General features: G+C 43.9%; 1 protein-coding gene across 1 annotated transcript in view; it reads left to right on the top strand.

The window, feature by feature from the left end:
• Positions 1 to 1,391: 1,391 nt before the first annotated feature.
• The window catches only part of LOC116849140, a 221,620-nt gene continuing 202,102 nt past the window's right edge, over positions 1,392 to 20,909 (top strand). The window contains exons 1-2 of the mRNA XM_032826015.1: positions 1,392 to 1,723; positions 1,922 to 2,285. Coding sequence (XP_032681906.1) covers positions 2,264 to 2,285 — 22 coding nt within the window. The 5' untranslated portion in view covers positions 1,392 to 1,723; positions 1,922 to 2,263. The remainder of the gene's footprint in view (positions 1,724 to 1,921; positions 2,286 to 20,909) is intronic.

Here is a 20,909-nt window from a genome sequence, read left to right as displayed (position 1 = left end):
GGGGGGGGGGGGAGGCGCGTAAGCAAAATAAATTATTTTTATTTTTTACTGCAGCTTATGCCAAGCTTACTTCGCTTATCTTTCTATTATTTATCATAGACTTTAAGCTACGTTCAAATTTGTCTGAATAAAGTTTAAACTCAGGTCAAGGTTTACTCGACGTTGATAGAAACGGGCATTGGACGTAATCGAAATGTATCGACGTGTGTCGAGTGTGATACATGGTTGAGATTTCGAGGTTAAATTCTTTTTCTCGCGGAGCACTCACCTGTAAACTCGAGCAATTTTACGACTGATATATGCAGGCACGACGCTCTCGGCTGCATCGTCGTCAGTGATCGAAGTGAAGGGAGCCCAAACGCGGTCTCATTAATGTTCGGCATTTTGTCTTATGCGCTCGCAGCCTCGAGCCGCTTTGCGAAATAATCGTAGTCTTTAATCTCGGATTGCAGCCAGCGTGCATAAAATCGAAGTCGAGACGACGTCGCAGCTTATTACTCTCCCTTCTCCTTATCCTGTCAAGTTCTTCTCTCTTTGCCCTTTTCGTCGCCGCACGTATCACATCACGAAACGTCATTTCTCGCACTGCAAAAGAGCCAAAGTCGCAGGCTTGCAACCAAAACAAAGAGAGAGAGAGAGTTTCTCGCACTGGGTGTTGTTGGTTATGTTTTGAACGAGCGGAATCTGTGGAAGCAGAGCGAAACTAGCTTAATCAGAGGAACAAGCGAAACCGCGCTGGCGCTGGGCGTGTCGCAGTCGGTATGGTCGATATATGTAGATAACGTAGTACGAAATAGCCCACACACATACATATCTCATCTCTTCAACGTCCTGTTTTGTTTAGACGTCTTCCAGATACGCGTGCTGTATGAGATAATATTCTAAGTAACTAGACAACGTAAGCTGTGCACGAAATATAGACAATGAGTAATCTGTGAATGTCGTTTTTACCGAGGTAAGAGAGACCGTGTACATCATGTAGACAATATACGCAAACAATTTGCGTAAATATAACCTTGAAATCTACGGCACGATCCTAAAATAGGACATTAAATTGGAAGTTATCGAACATTGAGCCAGATGGGAAGGATCCCAAGCAAAGATATTTTGCGATACGTGCAAACTCGCTCCGTGTGGGTGGTGGTTATTTACAGGGCCGTCGCGTAAAAGTGCCGTTACCACAGAGATTTATGCCGATCGTGCGTCTGATGTTCGATAGAGAAGCGAATAATTCATATAAACTTTCATCTGAACAATTGTACGAGCTGATTAATCGTCATCTTTATATTGTATGATTCCGAGGGTTGCATTCAAAATCATTGAGATTTATGTATACAATTGATGTGATTATATATAATTGCTCGACAATTTTACAGCTGAACGGAGGAACGGGAGAAACAAGGGTTTCTGACGAGGAACGATGAAATGATACGCGACGGGCCAATCAGAGCTCGCGAATAAGGACGCGCGAATGAAGAAACGGCGAGGCACGAAACGACCGTTTCTAAACGAAGGAACGAGTGGAATAAGTAAGGCGTCGCGGAACGGGCAGGCGGCACTTCGTTTGCATCGTGTCCGCGAAGGATCTTCGGATTTGGGCCAAATCTTCACACGTACTCGCGAATGGATGCGTGCCCGCGAATGCGTGCGTGCCTGGGTGCATGCGTGCGTGCTTGTAGTCGCCGGGGCAGAGTGCACGAGCCGTGCAGCGGAGCTTACGAAGGTAGGTGGATCGCATACGGGCGTTCTCATATCGCAGTCGTCCATATCATGTCGCGAGCTATCACGTTCGCGCGCGCGAAGCCGCATTGCGTCGGTGTATACGTCGCGGCGGAGGGGCGTCCGAGGGTGACCCCCGACCTGCGTGAGGCAGGTGAGGCGCGATTTTTTAAAGCATCTTCCCCCTTATGTGTACACACAGGCGCCGAGATATCCGCAAGTACGGCGGAGGACAAGGAGAGGTGAGACTGGAGGCAACGTTTGCCGATTGGTCGGCGCCGTCCTCTTCGCAGCCAGTGACGAGAATGGAGGCCATCCGGACTCACTCCCACCGCGCCTAGTTTATTCTTACCTTACCTTTCCATTCCTTTCCTTTCCATAATCCTCACCGTCAGTGCGCAATCCCCACCCCGCTCTATCGCCGCCGCCACCTCCGCCGCCGCCACCTCCGTCGTCGCCACCACCGCCGCGACCACCCCGATGACGAGGACCTGCTCCACGATCGGCTCCAGGATCGAGACACCGTCGATACATCGCCGATGCAATGGTGGCTTGTCAAGTTCCTGGTGAGTGAATATCGATAGTAAAGTTATTACCAATATTGTAGGTCAAATTGTAGGTGAATGTTCGAGTTGTGAAAGACAGCTTGTGCACTTTCTAAATCAGTGTATTCTTCACTGAAATGCTATACTTATAATTGGCGATTTAGTTACAAGTGTAGCACTGCAATTAGTGAAATCTCGCTGAAGGGAAAATCAGTCAATAGTACCCAGACAACACAATATTTAAAAAATATTTTAGAAATATAGATATATTAAATAATTTATAAATATTCTAATATCCGACATTTTCAAGTATGAAAAATATTATGATAAATATTTAAAAATATTTATGAAAAATATTTATCATAAATCTTTCATAAATTATAATTTTTCATAAATATTTTTAAATATTTATTCTTATTTAATTTAAATATAATCCTTTTTATACCTGAAAATCTCGAACATTTGAATATATTTATAAAATATTTAAGGCTCCTGGGGAGTCGCATCATCCATCTCTTTTTAATGACGTCAGAAGCGAGAAAACGCATGCTAAAAATTCCTGCAAAATACGTCGAGATAAACAGATATATCCACAAAACGACATTTGCGATCGATTAAGTACACCTCTAAAATACTCCGTACACTTTCCTTTTATTCTAACAATCAACAGATAATTATAAAATAAATGTGACGTGCAATCGTCTTTTCTAACCTAATTTCCTCATTATCTTGTCATATTAATTTTCCGATTATCTATTGATTTTTAGAACAAAAGGAAAGTGTATGGAGTATTTTAGAGGTGTACTTAATCGATCGCAAATGTCGTTTTGTGGATATATCTATTTATCTCGACATATTCTGCAGGAATTTTTAGCATGCGTTTTCTAGCTTCTGACGTCATTAAAAAGAGATGGATGATGCAACTCCCCAGGAGCCTTAATATCTATATTTCTAAAATACTTCGTAAATATTGTGTGATCTGGTTAGCGACTGTTGACATTATTGATGCAGTCTGCAAATACAGACAGTGCCATCGTACGTAAATGATATAAAAGCTGTTAATTTCATCAAACACAGATGGTTCAGCAATCATGTACAGCATATAACGAATTGGTGTACTACAGATGATGCTGATAAAATCTTACTAATCAAAACCAGTAAGATGTAAGATGAAACAGTAAAGTGGGAATATTTTCCCATTATCATTGAAAGTTAGTGAATACATTGAAAGAAAAAAATAGTAAATATTTCATTTGGTAGGTACTAATAACATATTTATTTAAATCCGAATTCTTTTATTTAAATAGAATAAACAATTGTTTTCATAATAAGCTAAGGTTCTCCTAAAATTTGAAGAAAAATATATTTATAGAAATTATGTATGTATTTAATACATTATGTATGAAATTATGTATATATAATAATATAATTTTCTTGAAAATATTTTCTAGCCAAAATTGTCCAGCTTTGCGCCGATTATCACAAAGTATCAAAGGAATAAAATCAGAAGTGCCTAGGTTAACCTATATTTTCTATAGAGAGAAAGTCTTATACTACATAAAATTTTGTCCAGATTGGTCAAAGGATTTAGAAATATATAGGGAACATACAGATAAACATTCTATCTTATACAAAAAAAAATATTCTTGTTTGGAGAACATCTCTATTGGTAACATATTAAAAATAAGATTAATGTTAAAATAAGATTATATGGCGTTGTTAAGACAAATATAATCAGATTAACATAATAAATGTGAAGGTCATCGTCCTTGGAAGGTGGTCCGTTTTCTTTGTCAATATTTACCATCATTTTTTTGTAAAATATTATAATATTAATATTCTTGGTTATATATTATTAGTCTATAATCAAAACGAATACAGTAAAACTAACACAATCATTTTCTTATATATTGATATTCTTGCTTATACATGAAAAAAATAGTTGTGTTAATTTGACTATATTTGTCTTGATTGAAGACTAATTTATTTTTGTTCAACGCCATATAATCTCATCTTTTAACATTAATCTTATTTTTAATATATTAATAATACAGATATTTTCTTAACAAGGATATTCTTTTTTCTGGTATATTTTCTGGTATATTTTCTGGTATAGATTAGTATAAATAAATATATGTTATTAGTATCCACCAAATAAGTACTTATTATTTTTTGGATATCTTTTCTTTCAGTGTATTGGTTGATCATCGGTGAAATATCTAAATCAGAAATATTCTTACTGATTCACTCTAAGAAAGTATACTTGCAAAGACTGTCGATCTCTCGATCAAAACCTCGTCGCGAGTTTACGAGTTGACGAGTGCATTGCTCTCATGATGACGTCTAATGCTTGTTTCTTTGGTTAACTTAATCGGCTGGTTATTCTAATGGACCAATCGCATCTGTCAATTTTGACTAACGAGAAATGCGATTAGTTAATTCCGTTGGAATAACCGGCCGGTTAAGTTAATCAAAATTGATAGAAACGAGCGTAAGCCGAGCATTTCAGGAGCGCAAGAGAAGTTTACGGAGCAGCAAATGATCGGCTTGCATCGATCATATCGCATGCGGTGCTCGCGCTTTGTTTAACGAGTACTGCATAACGCAATTACTCCCGCAGGCTTCTACCGTCTTCCCGTCTATATCTCCCCGCGAATACAACCACGCGATTCGCGCCAACGTTCCGTCGCCGTTCATCCACCTGGCGCGCGCGCGCGTCGTCAGATACTTCGACATTTTCCATATTAGCGTGTTAGCACACGACGTGTGCCTAAGTTCGTGACGGTGACGACGACGATAACGACGACGACGCGCGCGCTGCTAGGAGCGCTGAAATTTTCCGCCGGGCGTCATGTGTGGTCCGGCAGAAACAGATTGGCGCGATCAATCTGCGGCGCCAATCCGAGAGCTTCTCTCCCCCGTCTCCTCTCTGCCCTCACCCTACCGCGTCTTATCCTACGTCTTTGCGCAGTGCCACCATCCCCTCGTTCTTTCCACCTCCACCTCCGCGGACGCGTCGTTTCTTCTTATTTTTCACCTTAATGCCTCCTCCCGCTATAGACCCCCCTCGCTGGTTTCTCGCTCTCTCTCTCTCTCTCTGTTTCACACACACACACAGCACACACACACACACACACACACACACACACACACACACACACACGCCACCACCGCCACCACCACACACACACACACACACACTCCCCCTACGCGGAGAAGCCAATCTCGAACTACGCGCGTTCTCTTATGACGTTACGATGTCGTAATGCCCGAGCGTAGGGAGTAATATCTCTATTAATAATGTAATTGCCGGGCGCCCGCAGGATCGTGCATGCTCGTACGACCATTAGGTACGGCGAGGGTTCGCGCGCTCGCTCGAGAGTATACCCCTTCTCGCCGTGGGTTTCACCTGGCGAACGTTTACCGCGGTCACGTCGATCGCCGCCGCCACAAACGCGATCCTCGAACATACGTCCGATTACTCTTGTCTGGCGCGCACGTGAACCCGCGCGACTCTATGAATATTTTACGTCCGTTTATTCAAATGTCCCTTACATCCCGAGCTCTTATTACCCTTATGTTTCTTTAGCTATGCATATTCACTCACAGCGACGCATAGATGCGCCGTTCCTCTTTTGAAAGCGTTAGTAGGGTAAACGTGGGGTTGAATATTTGCGTGAAGATCAAATTGGTATTGATTTAGTTTAGATACATTCATATTCTTTAAATTTCTTGAAGTGAAATTTTACTCAAAAACCTGAATGCAGCGAGAAAAAAATATTTTATTTGTAGAAAACAAATTACTTTATTTGTATAAAGTTTATTTCTGTGGAATAATGTTTACTTCTTTATGAGGAAACTTTATATCCTAGCAATAAATTTTCAAATATTATTTTTCTCAGCGTGACTAAGGCACTCGAATTTGAGTTGCCTTTTACTTATATAGAGTGAATTCTGAATCGTCGAGTGAATATTTTCACTCGAAAGAGTGAATATCAGGTATTCCATCTCGTATATGTATTCCATATCGCCACAGGAACATATCCACTCTAAGCTTGAGTGAAATATTCACTCTTGCGATTTCCAGTGACGATATTTTCACTATCGCTTCGAGTGAAAATACCGTCACTTTTCACTCGTTTTGAGTGAGATTCCACTGCAAGAAATTTAGAGAACATGTCTTTCCATTTCTGTCTGTCTTTGCTAAATCTACGTAATAAATTTGGCTTGTATTTGAGTGATGCAAATACTTAGGATAACACGAAGGAAGTATTTCGTTATTTGATAGACCATAACAGATATAATATTTAAACATTACGTATGTATCGTAATTACGTATCACATATGTTTATATATATCGTGTCATAATACATACGTAACATAATTATCGTGTCACATATGTATTAAATGTCATATTCATATCCAATATATCTTTTGAGGCAGAAAGAGTTCGAATATGTATCGTGAGTTTTCACACTGAGACAAAATATTTAAAGATTTATTTGTGGAACAAAAAATATATTTCACAGAAATTAACTTTATATCTCACAGAAATTAACTTTATTTCACAGAAATCAACTTTATTTCATAGAAATAAACTTTATATCTCACAAATAAATTTTTAAACATTTTTTCTCAATGCACGAGCGCGACGTATTTGGTGCGTTACTTTCCATCCTGCGTCTGCTAATTGAAAGTCGGTTTTTAGCGGGTTGCGCGCAGCGACGGACAAATATACCGCTCTTCTTGCGCGGCCTGTGCCGGGCGTGCGTTCGCTCGAAACGATAATAATTGCATTTGCACGGTAATGGATGAGGCCGTGCCGTTTTTCGCCGACGAGAAAAAGCGCCGCGGCCGCGTTCGCAAGTATGTGAGTGCGGTGTAGTCACGGCGCGACGAAGAATGCGAGGCATCGTAGAGAGGCGATCGTCGTCGGCGGAATTTATGTCCGCTTCTTCGAGCACCCTATAGCGCCGGTGGGAGCCCGGGCTATTGAAAATAACAGTCGCGGGAGTAATAACGATAACGAACGTGAAACGCGATATGCGAGCGAGCCCGCGGTTTTCAGTGCGCTCGCGCTTTTCCACGAACGACCGGGGCACGTTGGCGCAGCTTGGTGCATTCGCATTTCGCCGTAATCGAGATATAATTGTGCTCGTTCGCGGAACGCGGTTTATGAGTTTCCTTCTGGATGGAGCCATAGTTAACCGTGTCATTTAATAAACGAACGTAAAAGTGACCGTTCTCGTCCATTGTGCAGCTAGTGTGCCGCTCACACAACAGTGTGGTCCAATATCGTGTGTATACGTTGAACAGATTCTTTTAAATACTTTGAATATACAACATAATGTAATATAAGACAACAAACGCTCACATTGAATGCTCATAACTACTTTTAACGATAGCACTGATAAAAGAGTTACTACAGATAAAAAATATATGGTAACGGCGACTGTACGATTTTTATATGTAGAATCAGTATATATAGTTTAATCTAATTTTCTGATTATTGCAATTGAAGCTAAATGTTTAGGAGAATATATATTATATTTAGGAGATTATATATTCAACTTTAGTTGCAATAATCACGATTTAAGAAATTATAGACATTGATTCTACATATAAAACTCGTACAGTTATCATCGTGTATTTTCCTCTGAGTGTAGCAATCAATAATATTTTATCATATAATCTTATTGTATTATAAATGATTCGGAATCTAAGAATTTTCTCAGTTTAGATCTTTTGTTTTTTTTTCGCACATCTTTACACACATTTAACAAATTTAACCGGTAACGCTTCAATTTTCGATCTAAGTACGCTCAGAGTAACAATTAATAAAAAGAAGAGGATGTATCTGAGTACACGAAGAAACGCACCGCTTCGTCTTGCGTTAAGGACTCGACAATGTCGAGAGAAACGGTGCGGGAGACGAGGACGACGACGGTGGCCGCGTGCGTGAACGCAACCCGCTCGCCCATTAGGAGGGTATTTCACGGCGCGTCACGTTTTATGCCGGCCACGTGACTCCCCGTGACACTGCCGAGCCGAGCCGGTGCCAGGTCGAAGGTTACGCGCGATTCGCCTCGAACCGCTCGGTCCGTCCGTCAGTCGGTTTACCGTCCCGATCGACTTCATTTCGCGAGTGCTCGCTACTAAAGACTGTCGGCGGTGCCTTTTGAAACTTTCCCCGCCGGGAGAGCGCAAATATACCCGATGGCGAAGTCGCGCCGCAGACTATAAAATTGTGCCCGCGTAGTATCTTCACGTCTACGCGGTGTTTACGTGAGTTTCTTGTCACTTTAAAGAAAGGAAAGATCGTTCTTTCTCTCTCTCTCAACATTTGAGATTTCCTAAAGTGATTAGATTTCTCAGCTTCAAATTCGGGAACTTTATAAATATATGGGGGAAGAGAGAAATCATTAAAAATGTAATATATATATATACACACACACACACACACACGCATGAAGCAATATTTTACTTGTAGACATAAGAAAAATAATTTAGCAACAATAAAGGCTTATGTATAGTAAAGATAGAAACTATTTGCCAAGATGAGAGATAGAGAGAGAGAGAGAGAGAGAGAGAAACTTATTCATTTTTATTAAAAATTTAAAAAGAAAATTATTTAAAATTAAAAAGAGAAAAAACTATTCTATTTACTAAAATTACGAATTTTCTTCAGTAGATTTGTTTTTTATCAGAAGAATTAAAAAAATTTTCTAAACCGGGAGAAATCGGGACGGTTTGACCGAATCTGGGATATAGAAAATTGATGATATTCTGGGAAAAACGGAACGTGTGGTTACCTTAGATCTACACGTTCACACGAATGATAACTGATCATGGTGAGAGACAGCACGGCATAAAAGAAGCTGCAATTAGACAACATATCTTTTCTGACAAGTAGATCGCGACAGACGCGTATGACATATTGGCGCGATGCCGCGGCGTTATATGCCAGAGCTATAATTATGGAATTAAGTCCAATTCGGAAGAGACCGCTACTTTTTTTCCCTGCTGAAGCGGCGAACGACTCGTCGACACTTGCGATCACGTCGACTCTCACACGTAATGAGCGTGTCGAATCCGAGCGTGTCGAATCTCGCGAATGGCGTGTCGGCGCCGAGCCGTCCACCAGGTATTCGAAGCCCGATCGTACATAGTATAAGTATGCGAGTATCATGCTTGCTCGGCCAGTCGGCGATGAGCGTTACAGTTTTATATCCCGGCGTGATTTACGCGTCAGAGGCCGGCACGGACGTGATGCGCGCGCGAGGTTCAAAACGATATATTCTAATTTGGTTAAAGTTTGGTAAGCGGAGTTAACGGGTGAAACGAAGAGGCAGAGAGGGAGTGGGCGAACAGGGGAACCATATCGCAGCGGGGGTGCGTGCCGGTCTTTTAACGACTCATTTGCGTCTCCCGGAAATTTTACGAGCCGCCTGATCGATTATTTTATTTTACTTTATTTTCGACTCCCTCGCCGCGCGCAGTTCTCTCTGTCTCCCGAAAGGCTCGGTCGCCTTTCCCCCACGTCTCCGACGGCGACGGGGGTTTCTCACACACACGGAGGGATGCGCAGGTATCTCGTTTTATCGGCGTATCACGTTTCCCGCGCGCGATACCTCAAGATCTCGGTATCTACGGGCGCTCCGATCGGATTACGGGAAATGTTCGCGCCGCGGGAGCGGCCGACAAATAAGAGCGAATGGTCCGGGAGATCAGAACTGGGTAGAGGAGGACATTATCCAATCTTCGTATTTATTCTTTTTCTCTTCTCCTTCGCGAAGAGGAGCCTCTTCGGACGGTTGTTTTGACGCTCGTTGTAAACAGCGTCGTCCGAGAAGCGTGTTCTCGCGTGGCACCAAAATCTCTGTCCCCCAAACAGTCAACGAAATCGATGGGAAAGTCATCGAATTTGGACTTTCGACGGGAGATTTAATATCGTGAGACAGAATAAATATCGCACTCGTGCGCGTATCTATCCGCTCGGTGTGTAGAACGACGTTTTATCTTTACGGCGTCGCCGGCGAGTTTCTATCTTCCTCCATTCGCGCTCGCCTGACAATTTTACAATTCCGCACGGCGCGCGGGAGTGGTACAGGTTTATAGTACTTGCGTTTATAATACGTTTCAGGCTTTATGGCCGCGCACCGGCTGCACGTCTCGGCTCCTTCCGCGCCCGATGCTCTCCCGCTCCCGTCGAACTTTAGCCGCGAGTCACCGCTTATGGAAATTGGCGCGCCTTGCGTATCGATTTCTAATAAAACGTTATTGTATTACGATGCAAATGCGAGAGCGGGTAAGCACTTGCCGAGTTGCTGTTTGCGCTGTTTCTCCTCTTATAAGCCGTCTGATATCATAAGCCCACGATAGGCGCGATAATGACAATGCGGGAGGGAACGCGAGAGAGAGAAGCGCGCAAAGATGCGTTTCTTTCGATTATCATAGCGCGCTGAGGTACGGCCAACGCCAACGTTTACGCCACTTTGCCGTTTGTAATACGGGCGCGCGCTGAGTGAAAGTATTCTTTCTCTCTATCGCGAGAAGCTGAGATCGCGAAAGCGTCTCAATCCACCCCCCGGTCTCGAGGATGTTTAATTTAATTATTGACGATCGCGCGGTGCTATCGACTTCACGGGAGATTAATGTAATGACGACTCACACATACACACACGCACATGGCCGAACGATCCATCATCAGTCGCGACCGTACGCTTCGAGCCGGGATTTTTGTTTCGAATGCCGCGAGTCACCTCGCGCGCGCGTCCCGAGTCATCCGGAGATTATGCACGGATGGCAAACGCGAATGAGGCACGGCGTCGTAGGGATACTTGCTCGTACACTTGTCCAGAAACTCGCGAGTACCCCGCGCGAACGCCATTGGCGTGGACGCCTTGCTCTCTCGCGCGTTGTTATATAGTTGGCTCTATCCTTGGCGCGAACCATAAATCACGAGGTACGATCATCCTCGTCGGCGCTAACGGTGCTTCGAAAAATTGCGCGGACGTGCGCGCCCGCGCGAGTCCGGTCGCCACGAAAAATCGCGTCAGTTCGAACTCATCAGCGATCGCCCGGTATAACGTGCGATGTGAGAGAACGGTGGACTCTAATTGCGCAAATTACGCGCCTTTGTGCGATCGACATAGATTATTAATATTCCTGTAATTACGTATATTGCGTTTACGGACTCGCGCCGCGGCAGAGGGAGGGGGGACGCTCTTCCATTGACGAAAATACCTATCGCGAAAGCGGCCGGCCCGACGATACACGTGGGAGGGTGGAAATGGGGGGAGGGGGAGGGCGACGAACGCGGCGTCTCGCTCGAAAATAATCGCGGATAACAAGGTGGCCGGGAACACGTCGGTGTCGATTTTTCGAGGCGAGCACCCCGGGGAGGAAGAACCCGCGAAAACGAGAGGCAACATTTACGCCACTGTCGGTGCGCGCCAGTTGTATGCAAATAAGACGGGATAAAAATTGATCAACGTCAGCCACCCGATGAATCTCCGGAGCCAATCAGCGTGTCTCATTAACCCCCGCCCCCGTCGAACAGTGCCTGTCAGTTTCGAGGCGAGGCGTCCTGCCGGGTTCGAGCGAACGGTCGCGGAGCACCGTCTGCGGAGCGTGTCGCGAGCGTGAGAATCACTGCATCCCAATTGATCCTAGGGTCAATGAAGCTGTTGAATGATGACCACTGACAGGTGCATTCACAGGATTGCGCATAATACCGCGCGCGCGAGCGCGAGTTGCCTACGAGTTTTCAGCCGTGCCTGTCCGTTCTCTCTCTCTCTCTTTCTCGCTCTTCCCCCTCTTTCATTTCACCCTCTCTCTTCCCTATTACCCTCCGCGCCTTCTGCTCGTCTCCTTCGCTTCCAGCATCGCTCACCTCGTGTCCCTTTCTTCCACTTGCCGACGTACCCTCCCGGCCGTGGTCGTTGGTCCGCTTCCACGGCGGAGGAGAAAACGAGCAGGCGCATATGTACGCCCGCATTATCCGCGCGCAGCCGCGCCGCGATCGCTAATTGTCCATAGAAATCGAAACTGCGTTCCTGCGAGTCACGACGGCGGCGGCTCGCCCGGCCTGTCCGTCCGGCCGGCTCTCACCTTTGTTCGTAGCGCGTAGGGTCTCAACCCTTCCATCCCGCGGTCCGTTCCGAACGGTCAGCGAGCAAGCAACCCGTCGGTTCCCGCTGACGGTGGCGCGGCGTTCCGCTCGATCGACAAATCGCACCGTCTGTCTCAATCGCGTCGAGCGCGCGTAATTGATTTATCAGCGTCTCGGCGCTGCGTCCGCGGCCGTTGGCTCCTTTATATTCCGGCCGCTAAGGATGCTAACTTAACGAGCAGCCACCCCTCGTTCGCGGTGCCAACGCGCCGGCGAACGTGCAAACGCGCGCGCCTTAAAGCCTAAGTGGTACAAAGCTGTCCGCGATTGACGCTACGTTCACACCCGCCGGGCGTTCGCGTACCGGTAAATGCAGCCGATTCATCATGGAATCATTCGCGTCTCTCTCGGGGGAATTCATTTATATTAATGAATGACTTATTAATCACGGCCGAGACGAGCCGGCTGTGCGCGATGCCTGGCTCGGCCATGGCGTTCTCCGCGGAATATCAATTATTGTTCACGCACATCGCAGCTGCATCGAGAAAGAGAGAGAGAAAGAGAGAGATACGAATAGTTCAACAGAACATCGGGATTGGTAATCGGTAGAGAAGGGCTGCTAATTAGAGCCCGGAACTCAGATGCAACTGCGCGGAGGCTCGCGTCATCGCGAGATGAGAATGCCGAACGTCCTGCGGTCTCAAGGGAGAATTCATACCTTGACAGAAAAGTAGAAAACAGAAAGGCAGAAACCAATCGCGCCGGTAGAAAAGCAGAAATTGTCGACTATCATCAACGAGTTGCTATGGGTTCTTTTCAAGATAAAAGAATACGATACCTGAACACCAATAATGTTACTTAATTTTGGACATTTCTATTGTTTTAGTCTTTGAACACAAAAATAGAAAAAATCCAAAGTTAGATATCAGTATTATGAATGTCAAGGCATTGATACTGCTACCTTACTTTCCAATTTATCTTCCTTAGCATCGCAACTTTGTTGGAATTGTAACGGCAGTATAACGTAACGGTTCTAATTATGAATCATTTCAATAACTTCCCATTATTCGCATAAATTTGTCGATTGAACATTAAAACGAACTGTTGAGATACCAATATAAGCAACTGACATCAAGGTTTTAGAACAAAATTTTCTAATATATTAATCAACTAAGATGTTTAAGATCCAAAATTGAGACTCAACCATAATCAGACTCATGATCAAAACTGTTACCTTAGATGTTGAAAAGAGCTTGCGTACGATAGAAAAAATCGCTTACCTGTTGACGACGCAAAAGTGCAAATTAGGAGTGTGAAATCGACTTACACCGAGTTACCTAGCAAACATAAATTTCAACCGACAGCCTCTTCTCTTTGAGTCTCATTGCAACAATATTCGTGACGGCGAGTAACGATACCAAGAAGATGATGCACGCGTCGAAGACGTAGCAGGAGATAGCGCGGATATTTTCTTTTTCGCGGAAGAACACGGTATTATATATCAGATACAAGGATCTTTGCAGGATTTAACATGAACCCTGCCACGTACTTAACAGCAGAATGCGTCTGTCTGTCTATCGACGACTTCGACACCGGTTCATCGAGGTTGATTAACTCCCGATACGGCGTGAGAAATCGACTCAAGACCAGATGCTCGCCGTAACGCGATACGCGCGCGAGCTCGCGTTTCCACTTCCGAGACTTGGCTCGCGGACGCATATAAAATCGCGCGGTAATTTATCAGACGCGCGGAAACGTCGTCGTCGGCGGCGGCCGTAAAATCGCCGCTCCGTACATATATTTTAGCGCGTCAGTAAATGTCGGCTAAGTGTCGCCTCGTAATAGTCATCGTCTAAACGCTCGCTCACTCACTCGCTCGATCGGCCGACCGACCGACCGACCAGGCCGACACCGAGCGAACGACCTTCAGGGACAGACGATTTACGATACCGTATTACGAGCGCTGGATAGCCGCGCGAATCCAGACGAATATCTCGCCTGCGAGAGAGGCAAGGCACGACGAGAGAACGTTGCACTTGACGAAGCACGGCTACGAAGAGCCGGCGCGTTGATGAGAGAGGAAGACGTTTTCGATCGCGACCGCGTCGCGGTGGTCGAATTGTAACGGACCGCAATTATCCGTACGTCCATTCACGCCGCCTCGTCTAAAGAGACCTCATTATGTGCGCCGCTCTCGGCAACGGCCGTGCAAAAGGGTTGCCATGAATTACCGGCCGAGCAAGGGGTTGACCGCTTTATACAACCGGGAGCTGATTAACGGTGCCCCGGGACACTAACGATCTCGCGTTACCGAGATATAAATGATGATATTAACAATCTTATAAACCGCATCGTGGGAGTCGGTCGAAGGTGAAACGCCGTTACTGGCCGTAGTAATTAAGATCTTAATTAGGTATTCACTCGCGTACGTGAGTACGCAGCTCAATCTTCTATTCCTGCGGCCGAGAGCGGCCGGCCTCTTCGTCCGGCTTGAGCGCATCGGCGTCGATGACACGCTAAAAGTTCCATAAATCTGCGGTCATCTCGACGCCGCGGGTTACTCCCGCGCGCTCGCACACGCGCGAAATTTTTGCTCGCCCTTCGCTGGCTAATTCGCTCGGCGAACATGCACTATCGTCTCTCTCACCTTGCTTGCGCCGGGAAAAAGATACTTGAACATTCATTCGTGGTATATGAAGCTTATTTCGGAGAAATTACATTTGCTTATGTAAAATGAAGTTTATATTTTTGCGAAGCTAAAATTATTTCGCGAAGATAACTTTTATATCCTTTAAATAAATTTTCAACTATTTTTTTCTTAGTGCACTTTTCGCTCGATATAGAGAGTGAAGTAAAAGTAAAAAATATTCGGACATTTTCCTAATTCGGGACATTGTTATTATTTTTTGGTCTTTAAATATAAATATTTAAACTTTCAACATATAAAATATACGTATGGGAGAGTTGTCGAAATCGTATCGGTTTCCTAAATTGTATCAATTCCTTTATTATTATTGAATATGAATCACGATAAAAATGAAAAATATAAACAAAAAATGTTCAGATAATATCTTATCTTTTACGTGTGTTACACAATATATTAACAAAAAATCAGGTACGATTTCGGTAATTTTCCCCTACATATATTCTATATCCTGCAAGTTTAAATATTCGTATTTAAAGACCAAAACAATGGTCCTTATTTTGATCTTTCTTTTATCGATAAAAATGTCTCTGAATGGCTTAGAAGTCTTTTAATGTGGCTTTCAGTCCCATTTCAAGATATTTTCATCGATAAAACACAGTTCAGAATAAAGGCCGATAAGAATGTTCAAGTACGTATACTTTTACTTTACCTCTCGAGATGCGTCGATGATATTGCGAGAGAGTCTTCATACGCGTAGACGACGACACGATCGGTCAGATGGATCCCCGGTAATTTATGGGATCGATACGATCCGCGTGCGATAAATCGAAACCCACTGGTCTTCCACTCCCAGCTGAGATTCCGTTGCGTGAGGAATCTCAACGATTCGATTGTCCGGCTGACAATGCAACGGACCGAGCGCGCAGCGCGTAATTTCGTGCACTGGCGCCGAAACGCCGGGGTAATTAAAATATTTAAACGGGCGCGAGAGCGGGTAGAGAGTGCGTGAGAGCTCGCGGAGCCTCATAGTAGGCCGGACAATAAAGTACGAGGCGGAATGCCGCTCGATCGTATCAACGCGACTTTTATGCTTTCTTATGCCGACCACCGTGGTGGCTCACGCAGAACGTCATGATGCTCGGCGTCTCGTAAACAAGCCAATTCGAGTCTGGCAGTTGGCTTTATTCGAGCGGATAGAGACACTTTAGGGGTAATGCGATACTCGGGGACCCGGGGCGAAATCGAGATCAAAATCCGTGGCAGGAGGTCTCGCGCGTATCGTGGAAGCGGGACGACGCGGACTGGTGTTTTATGCGCGCTACGAAACAACACAGTCATGCACTTGACGTGAATCTCACGCAGTATCCACTGCTTTTGCGCCCTTCCTCTCTCTGATTGATTTAATGCCCAATCGTCTTCTTATCGAAATCGGCACTTTACTAAGCGACACACAATTTAGAATTATTTCCAGACTTGTTTACTCTCGAAATTTCTTTGAGTGAAACTTCAGTCGAAGGGCAGAGCGACCATTGGAGTCGCTCGAATGATTTCTCACTCATTCAGAGCGAATTCTGCGAATCGTTGAATATTTTCACTTAAATTTGAAAATAAATCTGATGTAGAGGAACCAGGGGTATCTTAAATATTAAGAGAAGTAGATGATCTCCATTTGAACGAGTAGTTGAAGAAGGTCTACGTAAGAAATTTCTGAAAAAAAACTTCTGACTCCCTTACATGGAGCTTTTTCAACTACTACACTGAGAGAAAAATTATATTAAAATCAACAAATATTTCTTTGATGGGTGCCATTAACATATTTACTTAAATCTGCATTCTCTTTATTTAAATCAAATATTGTTTACCTGATTTAAATACACAATATTTGGTTTAAATAAAGAGAATGTAGATTTAAGTAAATATGTTAATGGCACCCATCAAAGAAATATTTGTTGATTTTAATATAATTTTTCTCTCAGTGGAAAATAGTAGAGATATCTACTTCTTAACACACCTGAGACAGCAGTACTATGGACACATAGTCCCCGTAAACAGATAGCCCCGGTCTCCTCTATTCCTTGTCGTCACAGGAATATATTTATTCTAATTGATTGAGACATTCACTCTTGAAATTCCGAGTAGTAACATTATCATTCTCGTTCCGAGTGAAAATACTTTTCAGTATACTTTTGAGTGAGATTCCACTCCAAGAAATTTAGAGAGTACTATCGTCCAAATATATACGGTGAAAATGATACTTTTATATCGTAGCATTTATATTGATAGTATTTTTTGCATCGTTTCAAATCGAAGACAGTTTCTTTCTTTGCGCATGCCGAGATATTTTCATCTTGACGAGCGCTACCTGCACGTTTCTATGTATGATCATCGCTTCTTGTACAATATCCCGTATACAATAGCGATAGCGAGAGGCTCCGAAGAGCCCGTGGAAAGTGACATACGTGTCCGTGCTGTCGGAGGCGTGGCCACGTGTGAATTCGATGTTTGAGTTCCTCGCACACGAGCACCTGGCCGTTACCTCCGTCCGTCTCATCGGCCGCGCTTGACTGACGGCTCCAAAGGATAAAACGTACATAAACACAGATACGCGCGCGACTCGCAATCTCGCTTAGCGTAGCGTGCAATTCATCTCCACGCGGGGTAATCACTAGCGCGCCGATGAAATTCAATTTCCGTCACTTCCGTGGAAGACGCGTATTCTGAATCGCGTTCATTAGGCACGCCGTATCTACCCCTTGTCCGTCGCGTGACGGAGCAGAAGATAAGGAGGAGGCAGGGGTGCGATGCTGCCTGCCGTAATAAAAGGATATATTGACGCTCCGCATTATCAGATCGTTGGGAAAGGGGCTCCGTATCGCTTCTCGGAACGTGCTACGCTATTTTAATGCGACGGGGGGGACTCGGAGATGCGAGAAGATAAAGGCGAATATTGTCACCCTAATTACGAAAGCTGGCAGTTACTCTCCGCGGCGACATCGGGACGGTTCTCTTGATCGCGCGTGTATCGTCACCGTCGATTTTCTTAATGAAGAAACTTACGAACGCGTCCTTTGTCCGGGGAAAGTGCCGTGACTCCTCGTAAACACACCGACGCGTGTGTGTTCGTGCGAACGCACGAACCGAAAAGAAAGACGATGAAGTTTATTCGCATTCCGCGCCGGCGTAATTTCAACGCTCCACGTCATACGACGAGCCGCGGCCGACGACGGCGAGGACGAAGGAGACGTGGAAGATGCGACGCGCGTTAGGGAGGCTAGATGAGGCTAGCTCGGCTGTGATTCGCAAGCAGCGATTATCGGGGTAACGCGAAGAGTCGTTAATTATCGTCGGCTCTCGCTCCTGTCCGTGGCCGGCGCGCGGGGCCCCTCGCTTTTAATTGCGCCACGACCCATTTCACCGACAGGTGTTTAGAACCGTAATGGGCAATCGAGCCAATGGAGTCGGACTTACGAGCCGCGAGGTGCGCGATAACGCCCTGAAGAGGTTAGTCGGAAGAATGCGCGAGCCCTACGAGCGGTCTCCTAACGCACAAGAACCCGTAATGGGATATAACTGTTTCGCCGTCGTGAAATCTGTTATTGTTTATTAAGAATTGCTTTTTGCGCCTGCTATACGTGCGCCGGCACGTACCGCCGGCCGCTCGTTAATGGCGAGAAGGGATTGGACGTTATACGATTTGCTAGACTGAAATCAGCGTGACGTTTTTCCACCTTTAAGACTTTCGTTGTGTGTTGAGCACAACATGTAATGTCGCTCACCTATTTCATACTGTTCTATTCCGTTCCGTTATGTATTTTTACCCGATAGTTCCGAAAAATAATAAATCTTTATTCTGTGAACTCTCTTTTATCGATAAAAGTGTCTCTAAATATAACTTATAAACCGTCTGAGTTGGTTTATAAGCACATTTAGAGGCACTTTCACCTATAAAAGAAATTTCAAAATAACCTTGTACTTCTGTGTCGATAATGGTCTTCGAACTTGTAGTATGATGAATAACACTTATTTTGTAATGTATTTTGCAATTGTAGTTTGGGTTAATTCTTTGACATAACTGTCATCTGTGAAAATTTTGAATGACGCACTTATTTTTATTAAAATATTAAGTATATATACTTATTAAAGGATATATACTTATTCTTATTAAAATATTAAGTATATATACTTAATTATAAGAATATGTACTTATTAAAATATTTTATAATGATTACCTTCATTCTGTTCGCCTTCGAAGCTCCCGAGTCTCCAGTGAATTATCGAGCGTTCAGTATTGTTCAGTAGCTGCTTTCGAGTGCGATATCCGTGGCGGATGACAGGAATCGACTCGTTTCCCAGGTGGATTCTTTCGCGGCACCGCCGGAGGTTCGTTGTACCACGTGCGAATTGATCTTCGTCGGGGCCGCGCGTGGGTGTGCGATCTTTTGAGCGAAGCCGCGCCGGAGATTATCTCCATTATCTTGCTCTATCGCGCACGATCCTAAGATCTCACCCCAAGATATGATCGCGAGCGCGAACGATCCGGGATCTCTGTTCTCGCGGCGCGGGGGAGAGAGGAGCAGGACCAACCATTCCATTACGATCTTACGAGTGAGCCCGTGCTCTCCCTGCCTGCTCCTCTCGAACGATTCAGCACAACGCGCTCGACATCGCGATCCTCATGTTTCGTCGGCGATTGAACGTTTCCGACCGCGATCACACAGCTGTTTGAACTTTACCCCGAGAAGATGCGTAATTCTCCTTTTCGAACAGACGTAGGAGAGCGAAACAATTTTTTATCTTATTATACTCAAATGATATTTGTTGATATTTTTGAGAAATCTGATGAATATGATTTTTTTTACATATATTTTATTTAAATAATATTTGATAACTTGAAAACTTTTCGAAATTTATATTTAGTCGTCACACAAGATATTTGGATTTTTAAGTGTGAAAACTCGTTAAACTAAATTTAAAAATTCGCTACTATCTTGTAAACTGCTAGATTTTTCTATTCATTTAATGAGTTCTACCTGCACACGAGCGCTTGTATCTAAATTCAGACATTCTGTGTAATTAATGGATATGTGTGAAATAAGTTTTGCCTATTCATAAACTCTTTATCATATATTTGTTTCATGATTATGTGATATGTGTTGGAAATTTATAGAAAATGATTAACAATGCGTACCAATATTCGTGTGCGGGTAAAATTCATAAAGTTGAACAAAAATTTTGAAAATAGCAATAGTAATTGTCTTTTATTTCGTGATCTCTACAATATTAATTTATCATTAATTATTTAATTTCGTGATCTCTACAATATTAATTCATTATTAATTATTCAATATCGTCATTGTTACAATAGGCGAGACGAAGGAAGGAATCTGAACTTCGATCTTTAATTCGATTGCGAATGACAGAAATCGCGCGTGTTGTGTATTGAACGTGCTCGCGGCGTACGGTCGGCGTAGCGAATTTTTTAATTTAGTTTAACGAGTTTTAACACCTAAAAATCCAGACATCTTGCGTGACAACCAAATAAATATAAATTTCGAAAAGTTTCCAAGTTATCAAATATTATTTAAACGAGACGTATGTGAGAAAAATCAGATTTATCAAATTTAATCAATTTATCAATTTATCAAATTCAATCATAACACTCGACTCTTCCAAATGAGCAACGAGAGACTCTCACAGACGTATGTAGAAACGCGTGCCGGAAAAAACTGCTTTTTATTTCATGTCGCTACATCGTCTCATTCGCGAATCAGGCCCGTTTAAAATTGTTGCATTGATATCAAGTTTAAGCGCGGATCAGTCGACGCTCTCTCGCCGGCGTACTAAGCTCGTCTGACAGAGGTGAATGACCAGGCGAGGCGGCTGT

This window comes from Odontomachus brunneus, unplaced genomic scaffold, assembly GCF_010583005.1.
Source record: "Odontomachus brunneus isolate Ranch 3 - 2012 unplaced genomic scaffold, Obru_v1 Obru_scaffold_107, whole genome shotgun sequence".
NCBI lineage: Eukaryota > Metazoa > Arthropoda > Insecta > Hymenoptera > Formicidae > Odontomachus > Odontomachus brunneus.
The sequence above is the reverse complement of the archived record's forward strand: the minus strand, read 5'-3'. Positions and strand labels throughout refer to the sequence as shown.